At 39.3% G+C, this 15,581-nt stretch overlaps 1 protein-coding gene across 1 annotated transcript in view; it reads right to left on the bottom strand.

The window, feature by feature from the left end:
- The window catches only part of LOC124548452 (BTB/POZ domain-containing adapter for CUL3-mediated RhoA degradation protein 3), a 101,446-nt gene that overhangs the window by 25,370 nt on the left and 60,495 nt on the right, over positions 1-15,581 (bottom strand). Inside the window, exon 4 of the mRNA XM_047125176.1 lies at positions 77-275. Within this exon, the coding sequence (XP_046981132.1) occupies positions 77-275 (199 nt within the window). The remainder of the gene's footprint in view (positions 1-76; positions 276-15,581) is intronic.

Genomic DNA, 15,581 nt, shown 5'->3' with positions numbered 1-15,581 from the left:
AATGGAAAACTTACAAAATGAGGCCTGCTCCCAGGTGATTAATTTATGGCTTGACAGATAAAAGACAAAATATTACCTTTGTGTGTTTCTTGTCTGTTGCATACACAATTGATGTGCAGCAAACTTCTGCAACCTTCTTTCCGTGGCCATAGAAACTCCAACAGCATATCTCACTTGAACCAATAACATCCTTGATGAACAATACCCTTCCACTGAACCTCAGGGACAGTTTGTCGAATAGTTCTATATTTTTAAGGAGATTGTCATCAGATGTGCTGAAACAATACAATATTTCATTCCCAGGCATTAATCTTTGAACTCTGAAAATTGTTTATCATGATGACATTTGTTTTCGATATTTATCATGCTTTCTCAAAGTAGGGACAATAAGAAAGTAACCTGAAAAGAAGATAATGTGCATTTGAATAGGAATATACAAAAAAAAAAACCACACAAAATGCATGAAACAAAAGAAGCCAATATACATTGATGGCAAGTTATGTGTATACAAATGGAGAAAAAGCAAAAGAAGGCAGGGTTAAATGGCACAAAAATCAAGTACTATCAAGAAAATGGAACTCAGAACAGAATTATTTTTGACTTTAACCTATTCACACCCTCATCAAAACAGCGTTCAAAATAAACAGTACCTGTACCAGAGAGAAGTGCACATTTACGTCCATCCAAAAACTGTAGGTGAGCTAGAGTAAAATAGATAAACTATTCTGGTGATCATAATTTTACATTTAGTAAATTTTTCTTCTTACTATTACATTATTATACTGAACTGCCTTCACCTTTGCATGACACTGTTTACTAGCTGTTTACATTCTGCTCTTTCATCTTCAAACTTATTACATTCATTCATAAGCAGCACAAAAAAGCAATCTGCTACAAGACTACTAAAATGTTGAAAATAATAGAGTTGTTAACTTGTATGAGAAGCCAGATAAATATTTCACAGCAAAACAGAAGCAAAACTTTACACTAGATCTTTTTGTACTATATTATTAATGTCAGTACAAACACTTGATTGGTTCATAGTTTAAGATGGGAACACACATGTACAATATCCAATAGGCACTTATTAATTAACTAACTTTGGTCAACAAATACATCAGACTTTTAATTTGGGTGTAATTAAATCCATTTCATACATTTACTTAATCACCACCTCCCACAATGGAAAAACAATACTCTTTATGGAGTCCAATTATGACATTTAAGCTCTTAACTTGTGTTTACACATTAGGTAATTGTACAGATACACTATCAAGAGTTAGATGAATTTTATATTAGGCTGCACTTACCCCATTAAGGACTGTATATTAAGTTCTGCCAAAAAGACTTCTTTGAGCTAATTGCACACTTCAAGAAATACTTCAAGTAATTGATATTGAACCTCTTGGTGAATTTGTAAAGTGCAAACTTCTTTCTGGGGATAAAGTCTAGATCAAAACCAGCAACAATCACAGTGCTGTTTCTCTGCTGTTCAAAGGTTGGCAATGGGCCAGTTTCGCATAGCCAATGACAGGCAAGAAAAGAGGCAATGAATTTCTAGTGCCAAAATGGAAATCATACTCCTCTTTGCTATTGTCACAAGTACTTGACTTTCTTTTCTGAATATATCATGAATTATGAGGTGTTGATCAGGCTGGGACCTAACAGCACAGCTTAAATTTCTGCAAGTATAATAAGCAGCAATTAAATTTCTAATCTTTGTTGTCATAAATATCTGACTGGACTGTGAAGTTTGGCTGTAAATTGGCGATGCCAAGAAATGTGAGGGTTAAGAAGGCTGATTGTGGTGATAAACTGATCTATATAAGCCTACCCCGAGATTTACATAAGGTTGGAATGTAACAGTGTGGTTGTGAGGTGGCGAAGCTAACAAATTTGAAAGCTAAAATACCTGGCTGTGTTAACAGACTGACCTGCAAAGGCTAGGTCAGGATGGATTACCACAGTTTTACTTACAAAAATTAAATTAACAATCTTTATTGTTACATACATTTGTTTCTTCTGTATATGTCACGAATTACGATGTTGTGGTTAGGTTCAGACCTAACAGCACAGCTTTAATTGAATTAACAATCATGACTGTCGGAATATTTGCCGTATTCTTCAACATGTGTTACAATTTTGGAGGGCGTGATATACTGACCTGACAATGTGACAATATTGCTTCGACACACATCACCTGTCCACTGCGCTTTCACTGGCTGTGTATATCCAGCAGTTGACACAGACTTTTTCCTTCCGATCCTACCTTACGGTCAGGACTTACAACATTGCTCCATGATACATGTAATCAACTCTTTCTGGCATATACGAAACTGATAATTTGTCAAAATACATCTCCAGTAGGTGACTAGTGTATTTCACATGAGTGATGTTTCTTAAAATCCCTGTTCACTGCATTACTGATCTATGAAAAAGGCACACTAATAAAGAGGATAATTCCACAAAGATATTGGCGGAAAAATTAACAAAATTTCCACCATAGCCCAATGCAATATTCAGTTTCAACAACTTTTAGTAATACTGGAATTTATTTCTATGACGTGAAGAACCCCCCCCCCCCCCCCCCCCACACACACACACACACACACACACACACACTCACTGTGAAAAGTTGTTCTTGACTGCAGTCCCCCTTAAAATTCCATAAGAACCTATATAAAGCATATTCCATTTAAACCACCCCACTCCTGTGCAAGACGTTGTGCCTTTCCATCAGCTGAGTGTTTCTGCGAAGTTACAAAAGCGTTCACAAAATCTTGTCAACAGGGCTGGGTGACTTATCAGGTAGCACAAGGAAAAATGGGGTTTGCTATTAAGTACTGGACAGGGAAAACCTACCTACTAGCCACATTGCTCACTTTTCTATTTTGTACAGTAAAGGTCCTACCCTGTATAACCTCTCAGTTGTCCATTCAAAGGGCAGCAGAGAATCCAGTAGCTACAAAAAACAAGATTCAGTATAAATGCTTGGATAGCACATGAAAGATTGCATTAACCGATTAAAGGAGAAAATGTGTGTGTGTGTGTGTGTGTGTGTGTGTGTGTGTGTGTGTGTTTTTCTCTGCTGCCACTTGGTGAGTCGATTTTTTTATCTATCCATTTACATCATATTATCAATAGTTACTTTCATTCTCTCTCTCTCTCTCTCTCTCTCTCTCTCTCTCTCTCTCTCACACACACACACACACACACACACACACACACACACACACGCAATTTTTCAGTTTTATGGAGTCGCACTGTGCTTAGACCCTAACCAATTTTGATCGATTTTATGACAAAATCTACAAATTTTGTCAATGTATAGGAACATAATGGGGGCTACACTCTGACTTAAAAGAAGAAAAAAAAACTTTAAAAGGAACATGGTTTCTTTTCATATAATTACCAGGATACGACAATGTAAAAAAAAGCACCGGGAAATTGCATGGATCACCTACGTTTGATGTTAATGTGAAATAATCACTCACAGACTGCAGGTGGCAGCACTAGTAGGGGCAAGTATACAAAGCATAATATGGACACAAAAAAACAGTGCAGTCATTGTAATGCAGGGATGGAACGATTTATTTGGCATCCAAAGGGCACGATAATTGGCTTTCAGGCCAAGGTTGGAAGCATTTCTGATACAGCTAAGTTTGTTAACTGTTCATGTGCCACTGTGGTTAAAGTATACCTAGCCCCTGGCAAAATGGTTATATAAAAAACTGGCACTGAGGGAACTGTGGTGCACCACTGACCATAGATTAAGTGGTGGGGGGGGGGGGGGGGGGGGGGGGGGGGGGGGAGAGCGTGAACGATGGATGCAGAGATCTGTAAAGGCAAATAGACATGCAACTGACCACCCAGATGAACCAAGGGGCCACCAATAGTGTATCGTCACCAACAATTCAGTGAACATTGCTGCGTATGGGCCTCCACAGCAGGTGCCTTGAGCGTGTACCTATGCTGACTGTTGTTCACTGGCAACGAAGGCTGGAATTTTGCAGGCTGATACAGCAACTGGATGTCCACTAAATGGCAACAGGTAGCCTTTCCAGATGAATCAAGTTTATGCTCCATTGGATAGGCCGGAGAAGTGAATTTTATGGCCTGAGGAATATTTTCATGGCATTCCTTGGGTGATTTCATCATTCTGGAAGGCAGAATGGATCAACAAGTATGCGTCTATTCTTGGGAAGTGTATTCATGCTTCTGACAGGTGGTCACATTAATGTGATTGTACAGTGTAGAATGTGAGCAGGTTGCAAAGAAAGTAAAACATTATTTTTAAACATTATTAAAAAACATTAACACAAGGAAAAATCAGCTGTTGGGGGCACACTTGACATAAAAGTGAAGGGCATTATGTACCTTAGCAAACAATTACACCTTCTACAAAGAGATTTAAAATAATGTCCAGACACCATTTGAATGAAAGGGTTACGGAAGACACGGTAACAGACTAATCTGATAAGAACGCATACATGGACATTAAGTGTAGTGACAAACAGGTGCTTTTTAGTGATAGTACTACTACTTCAATCTGAGAAATGTGTCTCTCTGCACTTTCCACAAGTTTTGTTTTGATACTCTGTAGTCCTCTTGGCTGTTTTCACTCACTTTCATCTTTCTTTCAATTTCTTTTGAGAACTTCTCAGCTGACCTTTTCTCTGCTACTGTGTCACTATAACTATCAAGTGCATTTTGGAAGCTGTACATTATCTGCTTTGAGAAACCTCAATAAATCACTTCACATTTTCATGCCCACTCTTGACCCCAATGATCATCATCCAGAACTGATTGATGCAAACGCGATCCCATCACATTCTCCGAGAATTTCCTATACTGTGAAGCCTTATGACAACCAAAAAAATTAAGATAGTTAGATGTGTCAATGCTATGCCTAACTGTCTCTTTCCAGGGTTGGCATTAATTTCCACTTCTGGGACTAAATGTGGGTTGTGCTTCATAAAGAAATAAGTCAGGAGCAATTTATCCAGAGTTTTGGATAAAAATGTCTAGATACCTTTCCCCAATATGTCACATTCACCAAGAGCTTTTTTGATTCTTACCTGATGTCCACTTTCCGAGATCCAACTTATTTATGTTTGATGTGACTGCCTCAGCATTACATCTGGTTGCTAGGACACACCACAATTGCATGACACGTTCCCTGCCTGCATTGCAGCAGACTAAAAATACATGGAAGCTAATTAGAAATACTACTTTTCTTCATTGAAACTAGTAACATTATTTTCCAGTGCACTTGCTGAATTGAGGACACCAACAGGATCACCCTTTCCACTGTCAGAGTTAATGATCAGTTGAGTGCGATCTGAGATGGCTGGTGGCCCTGCAAGGGCTATGTCTGATCCAGTAGCATTGGAGCCATGGCCATTTGCAGTGATTGGCATGGATACAGACACTGTAACCTAACTAGTAGCCTAGTTCTTTCCCTTGTATGATTGCACAAGGCATGTCTGCCTATACTGCTGAGCGAGGAGTCATTTCATGGAGTATGAACCAGACACTGAATTTTTCAGACATGTCTCAGTCTAGTGAGGATGTGGGTCCAAAGTGAGAGAATAAAATCTTCCTTGTGCGCATGTAATTGGAGGTACGTAGCAGACCAAGATTCAAGACCTGTCCCACACATCCTCTCACCACCCACCTACTCCAGTATGGTCACAAACATTACCTATGCCATCAAAGGCAAGGCTATCCGTGAAACCAGTCTTGTGATCTACAAGCTAAGCTGCGAGTGCTGTGCTGCATTCTATGTGGGCACGACAACCAACAAGCTGTCTCTTCACACAAATGGCCACCGACAAACTGGCCAAAAAACAACTGGACCACCCTGTTGCTGAACACACCTCCCAAAAAGACATTCTACATTTCAATGACTGCTTCACAGCCTGTGCCACATGGATCCTTCCCTCCAAAACCAGCTTTTCCGACTTGTGCAGGTGGGAATTCCACCTGCAATATATCCTATGTTCCCGTAACCCTCCTGGCCTCAACTTCATTAGTCACTGTCCTCAACCATCTAGCCTACTCTCATTCCAGCACTACACAGCCCTCTATTTGACCAACACACCCAGTCTTTTTATTTCCCTCTTTTTTCCACTAGCCACCCACTCTCTGCCCCACCCACTGTCTAATCTCCCAACTGCACCTAGCTGCCCTACCCTCTCTCCACCTCCTCCCTGCACACTTCCCAATGGCAATTCATTGCCCCCCATCTCTACTCTGCATCCCTCCCCTTCCCTGCCCCAGCCTCGTCCTTATCCCACCCAGTTGCCTCTCCCATCATGCACTGCTATTGCTGTTGCAGTTCGTAGTCTGACCACAGCCGCTAGAGACTGTGGTTATGTGTGTGTGAGTCGCATTTGCGTGAGTGTATGTGTACATCTGTTGTCTATTTCTGACAAAGGCGTTGTTGGCCAAAAGCTTATTTAGTGACAGTATTTTTGTTGTGCCTATCTGCAACTCAGCATCTCCCGCTATATGGTGTGTAGCAACTATCCTTTTCATTATATTGTTACATTCCATCCTGGATTTTCTCTTGTTTGAAAGTAATTTATATTGACTAAGACCCACAGCAGCATCGGAAATGTTAGCCTGTAAAGACAGAGATGACACAAAGAGTCACCTCGCCCCTGTGCACCAGGCATCTACTCCCAAAGCCACCACGCACACTCTGGCCACTTGTATTCCTCTGCAGGCTCTATGTTAACTAAGCCAACAGCCACAAACCAAAGCCCAACAGTTGCTTGCTAGTGTTCTAATTACACTATTTAATGCCTACCATTAAAGATCGTGAAGATCTTATTCATACACATTGCAATGAGACTGATAGCTATAGGTATGTAATACTGTAATTTTTAGATATATGTCCAAAAAATGTACTGTATTCAAACCTATCATGCTCTAGTATCCCTGGTTCAAAATAAATGGATTCTCTCTGTGATAACTCCATGTTAGCAAAGCAAGACAGGCAGTACATTTGAACAGATGTCAATGTAAACCACACCAATTACTTATCACAGATCCTTGCTGGTCACATTGTGTCACAAACACACAAAATCACGACAACAAATGAGAATAGCACAGCCAGGCTGCAGTGATGTGTGTGCAAGCACCACCACCTAAAGAGAAGGTTGCGCTGCACTCTGTGTGACACTGACGTCACCCAGAGTGGGCCAGATCGGTGAGGCGCTATGCTGACAGAATCAAGTCACATGCCCTGAAATCTTTCTCAAACAATTTTACAGAATCTATTTGATAAAAAAAAAAAAAAAAACTATTTTTACATTTCTTGTAACTTCATATGTCAGCTTCATGGTAAAATGCCCATCATTTTACTAATGTTCATAGTTATTGTGATATTTCCCTATATAAATAACAAGTTCAAAAATGTTTCAATGACAAATAGTGGTTGCTATGATTTTGTGTTTGGTGCATATTTCGCATATGTTGCTGTGAATGAAATTTAGATATTGACTTTTTCTTTAGGTTTGGGGGGAGGTCTATCTGTCTCCAATCTCAAGCAAATGGATTTGAAGTAGCACATTCATTTCCAATTGCACAAGTGCAGGAATGCAATATTCATAACATCCCTCATATCTTGTAAACCATTTGAGATCTCAAAACGATTCTGGTCAATGGCAGCATGCAAAGAGGTGAGTGTTTCACCATATGGTGAACAAACAGAAGTTTATTTTCAGCAATACAGCAGACACTAAAGTTTCTATTTTATTTTTTTCAGGCCAGTGCTGTAATTTTTTTTGAGTCATGGACAGCTAGTGAAAAGAGAATTTGCTAATATGAAAAACACAACATTTTTTCTCTCGTGTCACTGTAAACAGACACAATGAGATCTTCCGTGTGCTATTGACCTCTTTGGTAACTCACTGCTTGTTTAATGAGACAGTCTGTTTCAGGATTCTGTCGCAACACCTACTGCAAGGTGACTTTGATTAAATTATAATGTGTTTTGGCAAAATAAGCAAAATTAAACCTGTCAACAAAACTCATATTTGATGATTCTTCTTCAAATAAGAAAAGGTTAGCAATTCAGACCAAAATAAATCACCAGTTCTGTTAAAGTTTTGGTGGAATCGTGTAACCCATCTTATTTTTAATAGTGAACATCCCAACAAACTTACCAAAGGATTTTCTTCCTGTTCTCCACCTGAGAAATATGAAAATTATTTATAGCAAATAGTACACAAACTTTTTGTTCTTATACCTATCCAGAGTGATGAGGTGAAAGTCTTCACCTTAATTACCTTTGATGTGTTACAGATAAATTATCTATATTTATAACAATGAACTATCTCAAGCAGTTCATTAATGACTACCTTGTTTCCATAACCTTATTTGTGACAGACAGACATCAAATATGTTATTTCTAATAAAACAATTCTGCATTTTTGATGCAGACTAGAACTGACCCAGTAAAACTCTTTCATAAATCTGGAGCTGTGAGAAAACTGACAACTTGCAGAACCTTCCCAACTATTCATAAAAGTATCTTTCACTGGTGAATTAAGAGACATTTGTAGAAACAAGATTCACTCCATCACTCTGTACAGGAATAGGTGTGGAAAGCTGCTGCACTATTTGCTGTAATTGTTCACATGTCAAAGATAACTGAAGTGTAGAAATAAAACACTTATATGGGGTGTTCAAAAAGACTCTTCGCAGTGCCGTATGATTGTTAGCCGCGCTTGCCGATGACTGTTCACCTGCCTGGGTTACTTCCCTTCAAGTGGACTCTCCCAACATTCCACTGTTTCGTTTATCTCAGCCAGCATCAGTAGTATCATTGGTGTGTGTCTTTACGTGTTGATGTGAACGCTTAAGTTTAGTTCCTTTGTTTCGTTTTCGTCACTGTTAAAATACTAACCATTGAAGAACGTGTGTTTTTAGTCTAACAAGTGTTCAAAGCTGGTGGTAAATACACAGTTTCAGCTCGTCAAACATTTAATTCAGTTTTCCTGGAGACAACACTCCCACATCGCAATACTGTGCAAGATTTGATTAAGAAATTTCGAAGTACGGGTTCAGTGACAGATGCACCGAGAAGGGGTCGTCCTAGTGTTTTGTCTGAGGATAAACTACTCGATATTTCTGATAAAATGTCTATGAGTTGTAACAAATCAGTAAGAAAACTCGCCCAGGAAATCGATGTTAGTGTCGAAATGGCCCACACAGCTGTATGGAATAAATCAGAACTTTTCCCATACAAAGTGACAGTCATGCAAGAACTGAAAAATACTGATCATGGCAAGAGACTGCATTATTGTCAATGGTTCAAAAATTTCATTCAACAAAATGGAAGGGATATTCTTAATGAAACATTTTTCACTGATGAGACGTGGTTTCATTTATCTGGGTACATGAACTCACAAAATTCTCATATGTGGAGTACTGCAAATCCATTGTGTATTCATGAGGAACAAATTCATTATGTGAAAATAGGAGTTTGGATTGCAATTTCTAGACATCGAGTTGTGGGTCCCATATTTTTCAACGAAACAATAAATGCACAACGATACTGCAGTGATATTCTGTACCCATTCATAGGAGATTTTGTGTTAAGTGAAATACTGAATGGTTATTTTCAACAAGATGGTGCAACCGCGCATACAGCTCACGTTTCAATGTCACTGCTTGCTAATGTTTTTGCTGATCACATAATTTCACAGGGACTTTGGCCTCCATGATCGCCTGACCTAACACGACCTGACTTTTTTCTTCTGGTGTAGAGCAAAAACAACTGTCTATAAAAACCATCCAAAAACCATTGATGAATTGAAAACTGCAATATCCACTTTCACTGCATCTATTACAGAAGAAATGTTACAGGTTGTGTTTGGAAACATGATTAGACGAATTGAATTGTGTATTCAACAAAAGAGGGGACACTCAACGTTTAATGTGACAATTTGTAAGTAAAAATGAATATTCAATAAATTAATAACTTGTATTTCACCGAGTTTCATTTCGGTATATTCACTGCGGCATAAGCGTGCATGGCTAACAATTGTACGGAACTGCGGAGAGACTTTTTGAACACCCTGTATAAGTTTCACTGTGTGGGCTAAGAGTAACAAAAAGAGAGAAATTCCATATTTTTTCATACTAGGAAATTCTCTTTACACTAGCTGTACACAACTCTTAAAAAATTACAGTACTGATTTGAAAAAAATACAATAAAAACTCTAGCTTCTGCTATATCCCAGAAAGAAAAAATTCTGTTGTTGTTGTTGTTGTGGTCTTCAGTCCTGAGACTAGTTTGATGCAGCTCTCCATGCTACTCTATCCTGTGCAAGCTTCTTCATCTCCCAGTACCTACTGCAACCTACATCCTTCTGAATCTGTATAGTGTATTGATCTCTTGGTCTCCCTCTTTGATTTTTACCCTCCACGCTACCCTCCAATGCTAAATTTGTGATCCTTTGATGCCTCAAAACATGTCCTACCAACCGGTCCCTTCTTCTAGTCAAGTTGTGCCACAAACTTCTCTTCTCCCCAATCCTATTCAATACCTCCTCATTAGTTATGTGATCTACCCACCTTATCTTCAGCATTCTTCTGTAGCACCACATTTCGAAACCTTCTATTCTCTTCTTGTCCAAACTGGTTATCGTCCATGTTTCACTTCCATACATGGCTACACTCCATACAAATACTTTCAGAAACGACTTCCTGACACTTAAATCTATACTCGATGTTAAATTTCTCTTCTTCAGAAACGATTTCCTTGCCATTGCCAGCCTACATTTTATATCCTCTCTACTTCGACCATCATCAGTTATTTTACTCCCTAAATAGCAAAACTCCTTTACTACTTTAAGTGTCTCATTTCCTAATCCAATCCCCTCAGCATCACCCAATTTAATTTGACTACATTCCATTATCCTCGTTTTGCTTTTGTTGATGCTCATCTTAATATCCTCCTTTCAAGACACTGTCCATTCCATTCCACTGCTCTTCCAAGTCCTTTGCTGTCTCTGACAGAATTACAATGTCATCGGCGAACTTCAAAGTTTTTATTTCTTCTCCATGGATTTTAATACCTACTCCGAATTTTTCTTTTGTTTCCTTTACTGCTTGCTCAATATAGAGATTGAATAACATCGGGGAGAGGCTACAACCCTGTCTCACTCCTTTCCCAACCACTGCTTCCCTTTCATGCCCCTCGACTCATAACTGCCATCTGGTTTCTGAACAAATTGTAAATAGCCTTTCGCTCCCTGTATTTTACCCCTGCCACCTTCAGAATTTGAAAGAGTATTCCAGTTAACGTTGTCAAAAGCTTTCTCTAAGTCTACAAATGCTAGAAATGTAGGTTTGCCTTTTCTTAATTTTTCTTCTAAGGTAAATCGTAAGGTTAGTATTGCCTCACGTGTTCCAACATTTCTACGGAATCCAAACTGATCTTCACCGAGGTCCGCTTCTACCAGTTTTTCCATTCGTCTGTAAAGAATTCGCGTTAGTATTTTGCAGCTGTGACTTATTAAACTGATAGTTCGGTAATTTTGACATCTGTCAACACCTGCTTTCTTTGGGATTGGAATTATTATATTCTTCTTGAAGTCTGTGGGTATTTCGCCTGTCTGATACATCTTGCTCACCAGATGGTAGAGTTTTGTCATGACTGGCTCTCCCAAGGCCATCAGTAGTTCTAATGGAATGTTGTCTGCTCCCGGGGCCTTGTTTCGACTCAGGTCTTTCAGTGCTCTGTCAAACTCTTCACACAGTATCTTATCTCCCATTTCATCTTCATCTACATCCTCTTCCATTTCCATAATATTGTCCTCAAGTACATCGCCCTTGTATAAACCCTCTATATACTCCTTCCACCTTTCTGCCTTCCCTTCTTTGCTTAGAACTGGGTTGCCATCTGAGCTCTTGATATTCATACAAGTGGTTCTCTTCTCTCCAAAGGTCTCTCTAATTTTCCTGTAGCAGTATCTATCTTACCCCTAGTGAGACAAGCCTCTACATCCTTACATTTGTCCTCTAGCCATCCCTGCTTAGCCATTTTGCACTTCCTGTCAATCTCATTTTTAAGACGTTTGTATTCCTTTTTGCCTGCTTCATTTACTGCATTTTTATATTTTCTCCTTTCATCAATTAAATTCAATATTTCTTCTGTTACCCAAGGATTTCTATTAGCCCTCGTCTTTTTACCTACTTGATCCTCTGCTGCCTTCACTACTTCATCCCTCAGAGCTACCCATTCTTCTTCTACTACATTTCTTTCCCCCATTCCTGTCAATTGTTCCCTTATGCTCTCCCTGAAACACTGTACAACCTCTGGTTCTTTCAGTTTATCCAGGTCCCATCTCCTTAAATTCCCGCCTTTTTGCAGTTTCTTCAGTTTTATTCTACAGTTCATAACCAATAGATTGTGGTCAGAGTCCACATCTGCCCCCGGAAATGTCTTGCAATTTAAAACCTGGTTCCTAAATCTCTGTCTTACCATTATGTAATCTATCTGATACCTTTTAGTATCTCCAGGATTCTTCCAGGTATACAACCTTCTTTCATGATTCTTGAACCAAGTGTTAGCTATGATTAAGTTATGCTCTGTGCAAAATTCTACAAGGCGGCTCCCTCTTTCATTTCTTCCCCCCAATCCATATTCACCTACTATGTTTCCTTCTCTCCCTTTTCCTACTGACGAATTCCAGTCACCCATGGCTATTAAATTTTCGTCTCCCTTCACTACCTGAATAATTTCTTTTATCTCGTCATACATTTCATCAATTTCTTCATCATCTGCAGAGCTAGTTGGCATATAAACTTGTACTACTGTAGTAGGCATGGGCTTTGTGTCTATCTTGGCCACAATAATGCGTTCACTATGCTGTTTGTAGTAGCTAACCCACACTCCTATTTTTTTATTCATTATTAAACCTACTCCTGCATTACCCTTATTTGATTTTGTATTTATAACCCTGTATTCACCTGACCAGAAGTCTTGTTCCTCCTGCCACCGAACTTCACTAATTCCCACTATATCTAACTTTAACCTATCCATTTCCCTTTTTAAATTTTCTAACCTACCTGCCCGATTAATGGATCTGACATTCCACGCTCCGATCCGTAGAATGCCAGTTTTGTTTCTCCTGATAACGACGTCCTCTTGAGTAGTCCCCGCCCGGAGATCCGAATGGGGGACTATTTTACCTCCGGAATATTTTACCCAAGAGGACGCCATCATCATTTAATCATACAGTAAAGCTGCATGTCCTCGGGAAAAATTACGGCTGTAGTTTCCCCTTGCTTTCAGCCGTTTGCAGTACCAGCACGGCAAGGCCGTTTTGGTTGATGTTACAAGGTCAGATCAGTCAATCATCCAGACTGTTGCCCCTGCAACTACTGAAAAGGCTGCTGCCCCTCTTCAGGAACCACATGTTTGTCTGGCCTCTCAACAGATACCTCTCTGTTGTGGTTGCACCTACAGTACTGCCATCTGTATCGCTGAGGCACGCAAGCCTCCCCACCAACGGCAAGGTCCATGGTTCATGGGGGGGTAAAATTCTGTATGTTCACCATATGGCAAAACAGTCTTCTCTTTGTATGCTATCATTGGCGAAAATGTCATAAAATTTCTCAAACAAGTACAAGATATGAAGGATGTTATGAATATTTCATTCCTGTGTTCATGCGATCAGAAATGAACATGCTGCTTAAAATCCATTTTCTCGAGATCGGAGACAGAGACCCCCTCCCAAGTCTAAAGAAAAATTCAATGAGTAAATTTCATTCACAGCAACATATGGTGTAACATGCACCAAACACATAGTCCTAGCAGCCCCTATTTTTTGTTGCAACGTTTTCAAACTTGTTATTTATATATGAAATATTTATATAGGAAATATCACAGAAACTATGACCATTAACAAAATGATTGGCGTTTCAACATGAAGCTGACAAAGCTTCAATCAACATATAAATCAATTTTTTTTACTGAATTGCTTTTGTCAAATTGTTTGAGAAAGGTTGCAGGCCATGCACCTCGATTCTGCCCGTGCATTCTCTTGTCAAGCTTGACCTTCTCTAGGTGATATCACACCCAGCATGCCGTGGCCTTCTCTTTAGGTGGTGGTGGTGGTGGTGGTGGTGGAGGTGGTGGTGCAAGCCATTCCATGCCAACAACAATAAAACTCCACTAAGCTCATCTGGGTTTAGGCAGTCCGGCACTGGCTTACTAACTGCTCCACTGGACTGAGTGAGGGGAGGGGTGGGGGATGCCAAAAACCCAGTGTAGGTCAGTTGCACAGCACCAAGCTCAGGGTGAATAGTGAAGTGCAGTTCTGCATCAAGCCAAGCAGAAGGTAAGTAAATGCCTCCGCCCAAAATCAAATGAGACACCAAGCTTTTTCCAGGGGTTTTAGACAAAATGCAAAAATTCCCTGACTTTCCAAAGTTTTCAAAAAAAAAAAAAAAAAAAAAAAAAAAAAAAAAAAAAAAAAAAAAGCTCTTAGTTTTCTTTGTTTTTCAGGATGCTGCCCTGACAAGTTTTCTACCTGGTGAGCAAGATATAAGACATGGAAAATACCCTCAGACTTAATTGTAACTATTCCAATTCCAAAAAGGCAAGTGCTGACAGGTATGGATATTACCAAACTATTAGTTTACCAAGTTATGCTTGCAAAATACTGACACAAACTGTTTACATAAGAATGGAAAAATTGGTACAGGCGGTCCTCAGAGAAGATAAGTTTGGGCAATGGCTGGGGAAAGATAGGAACTTATGAGGCAATGCTAACCGTAAGATTTATCTTAGAAGGTTACAGAAAGGCGCATTCATGGAGTTTGTAGTAGTAGAAAGCTTCTGACAGTGCTGAAGTGATTACACCATTTGAAACTCTGAAGGTAGCAGAAATAAAATACAGGGAGCGAAAGCTTATATACAGTTTATACAGACTACAGACTCCAGTTATAACAGTGGAAGGGCACAGAAGTGAGGCAATGTTATAAACTCTGTATATTGAGCAAGGTCTGAAGAAAACCAAGAAGAAATATGTGAAGGTAACTGATGTTCAGGCAGAATAAATAAAAACTTTGAAGTTTATTCATGACACTAATTTTATCAGATGTCAAAGGACTTCGGAGAGTAGCTAAATGGAATGGAAAGCACCTAGAAGACAGGTTATAAGACGAACAGCAACAAAAATAAAACAAGCGTAATGGAATATAGTTAAAACCATTAGATGAGTTTTGTTATTTGGTGGCAAAGTAACTGATGATGGTCGAAATAGAGAGGATATAAAATACACACTGGTAATAGTTACCCGTAGGAAAGTACACCTGAAACTAGAAAACTGTTAATCAAATGTAAAGTCAAGTCTTTTCAGAAGGTATATGTCTGGAAAGCAGCCTTTTACAGATGTGAAAAATGGACAATAAACAGTTCAGACAAAAAGGGAATAATAGCTTTGCAAATCTGGTGGTACAGAAGAATGCTGACAAGTAGATGGGTAAACTGGATAACTAATGAGGAGAACTGAATCACATGACACAACCTGATTAAAAGAAGGCACCAAGGAAAT

The sequence above is a fragment of the Schistocerca americana genome, chromosome 1 (assembly GCF_021461395.2).
Source record: "Schistocerca americana isolate TAMUIC-IGC-003095 chromosome 1, iqSchAmer2.1, whole genome shotgun sequence".
NCBI lineage: Eukaryota > Metazoa > Arthropoda > Insecta > Orthoptera > Acrididae > Schistocerca > Schistocerca americana.
The sequence above is the reverse complement of the archived record's forward strand: the minus strand, read 5'-3'. Positions and strand labels throughout refer to the sequence as shown.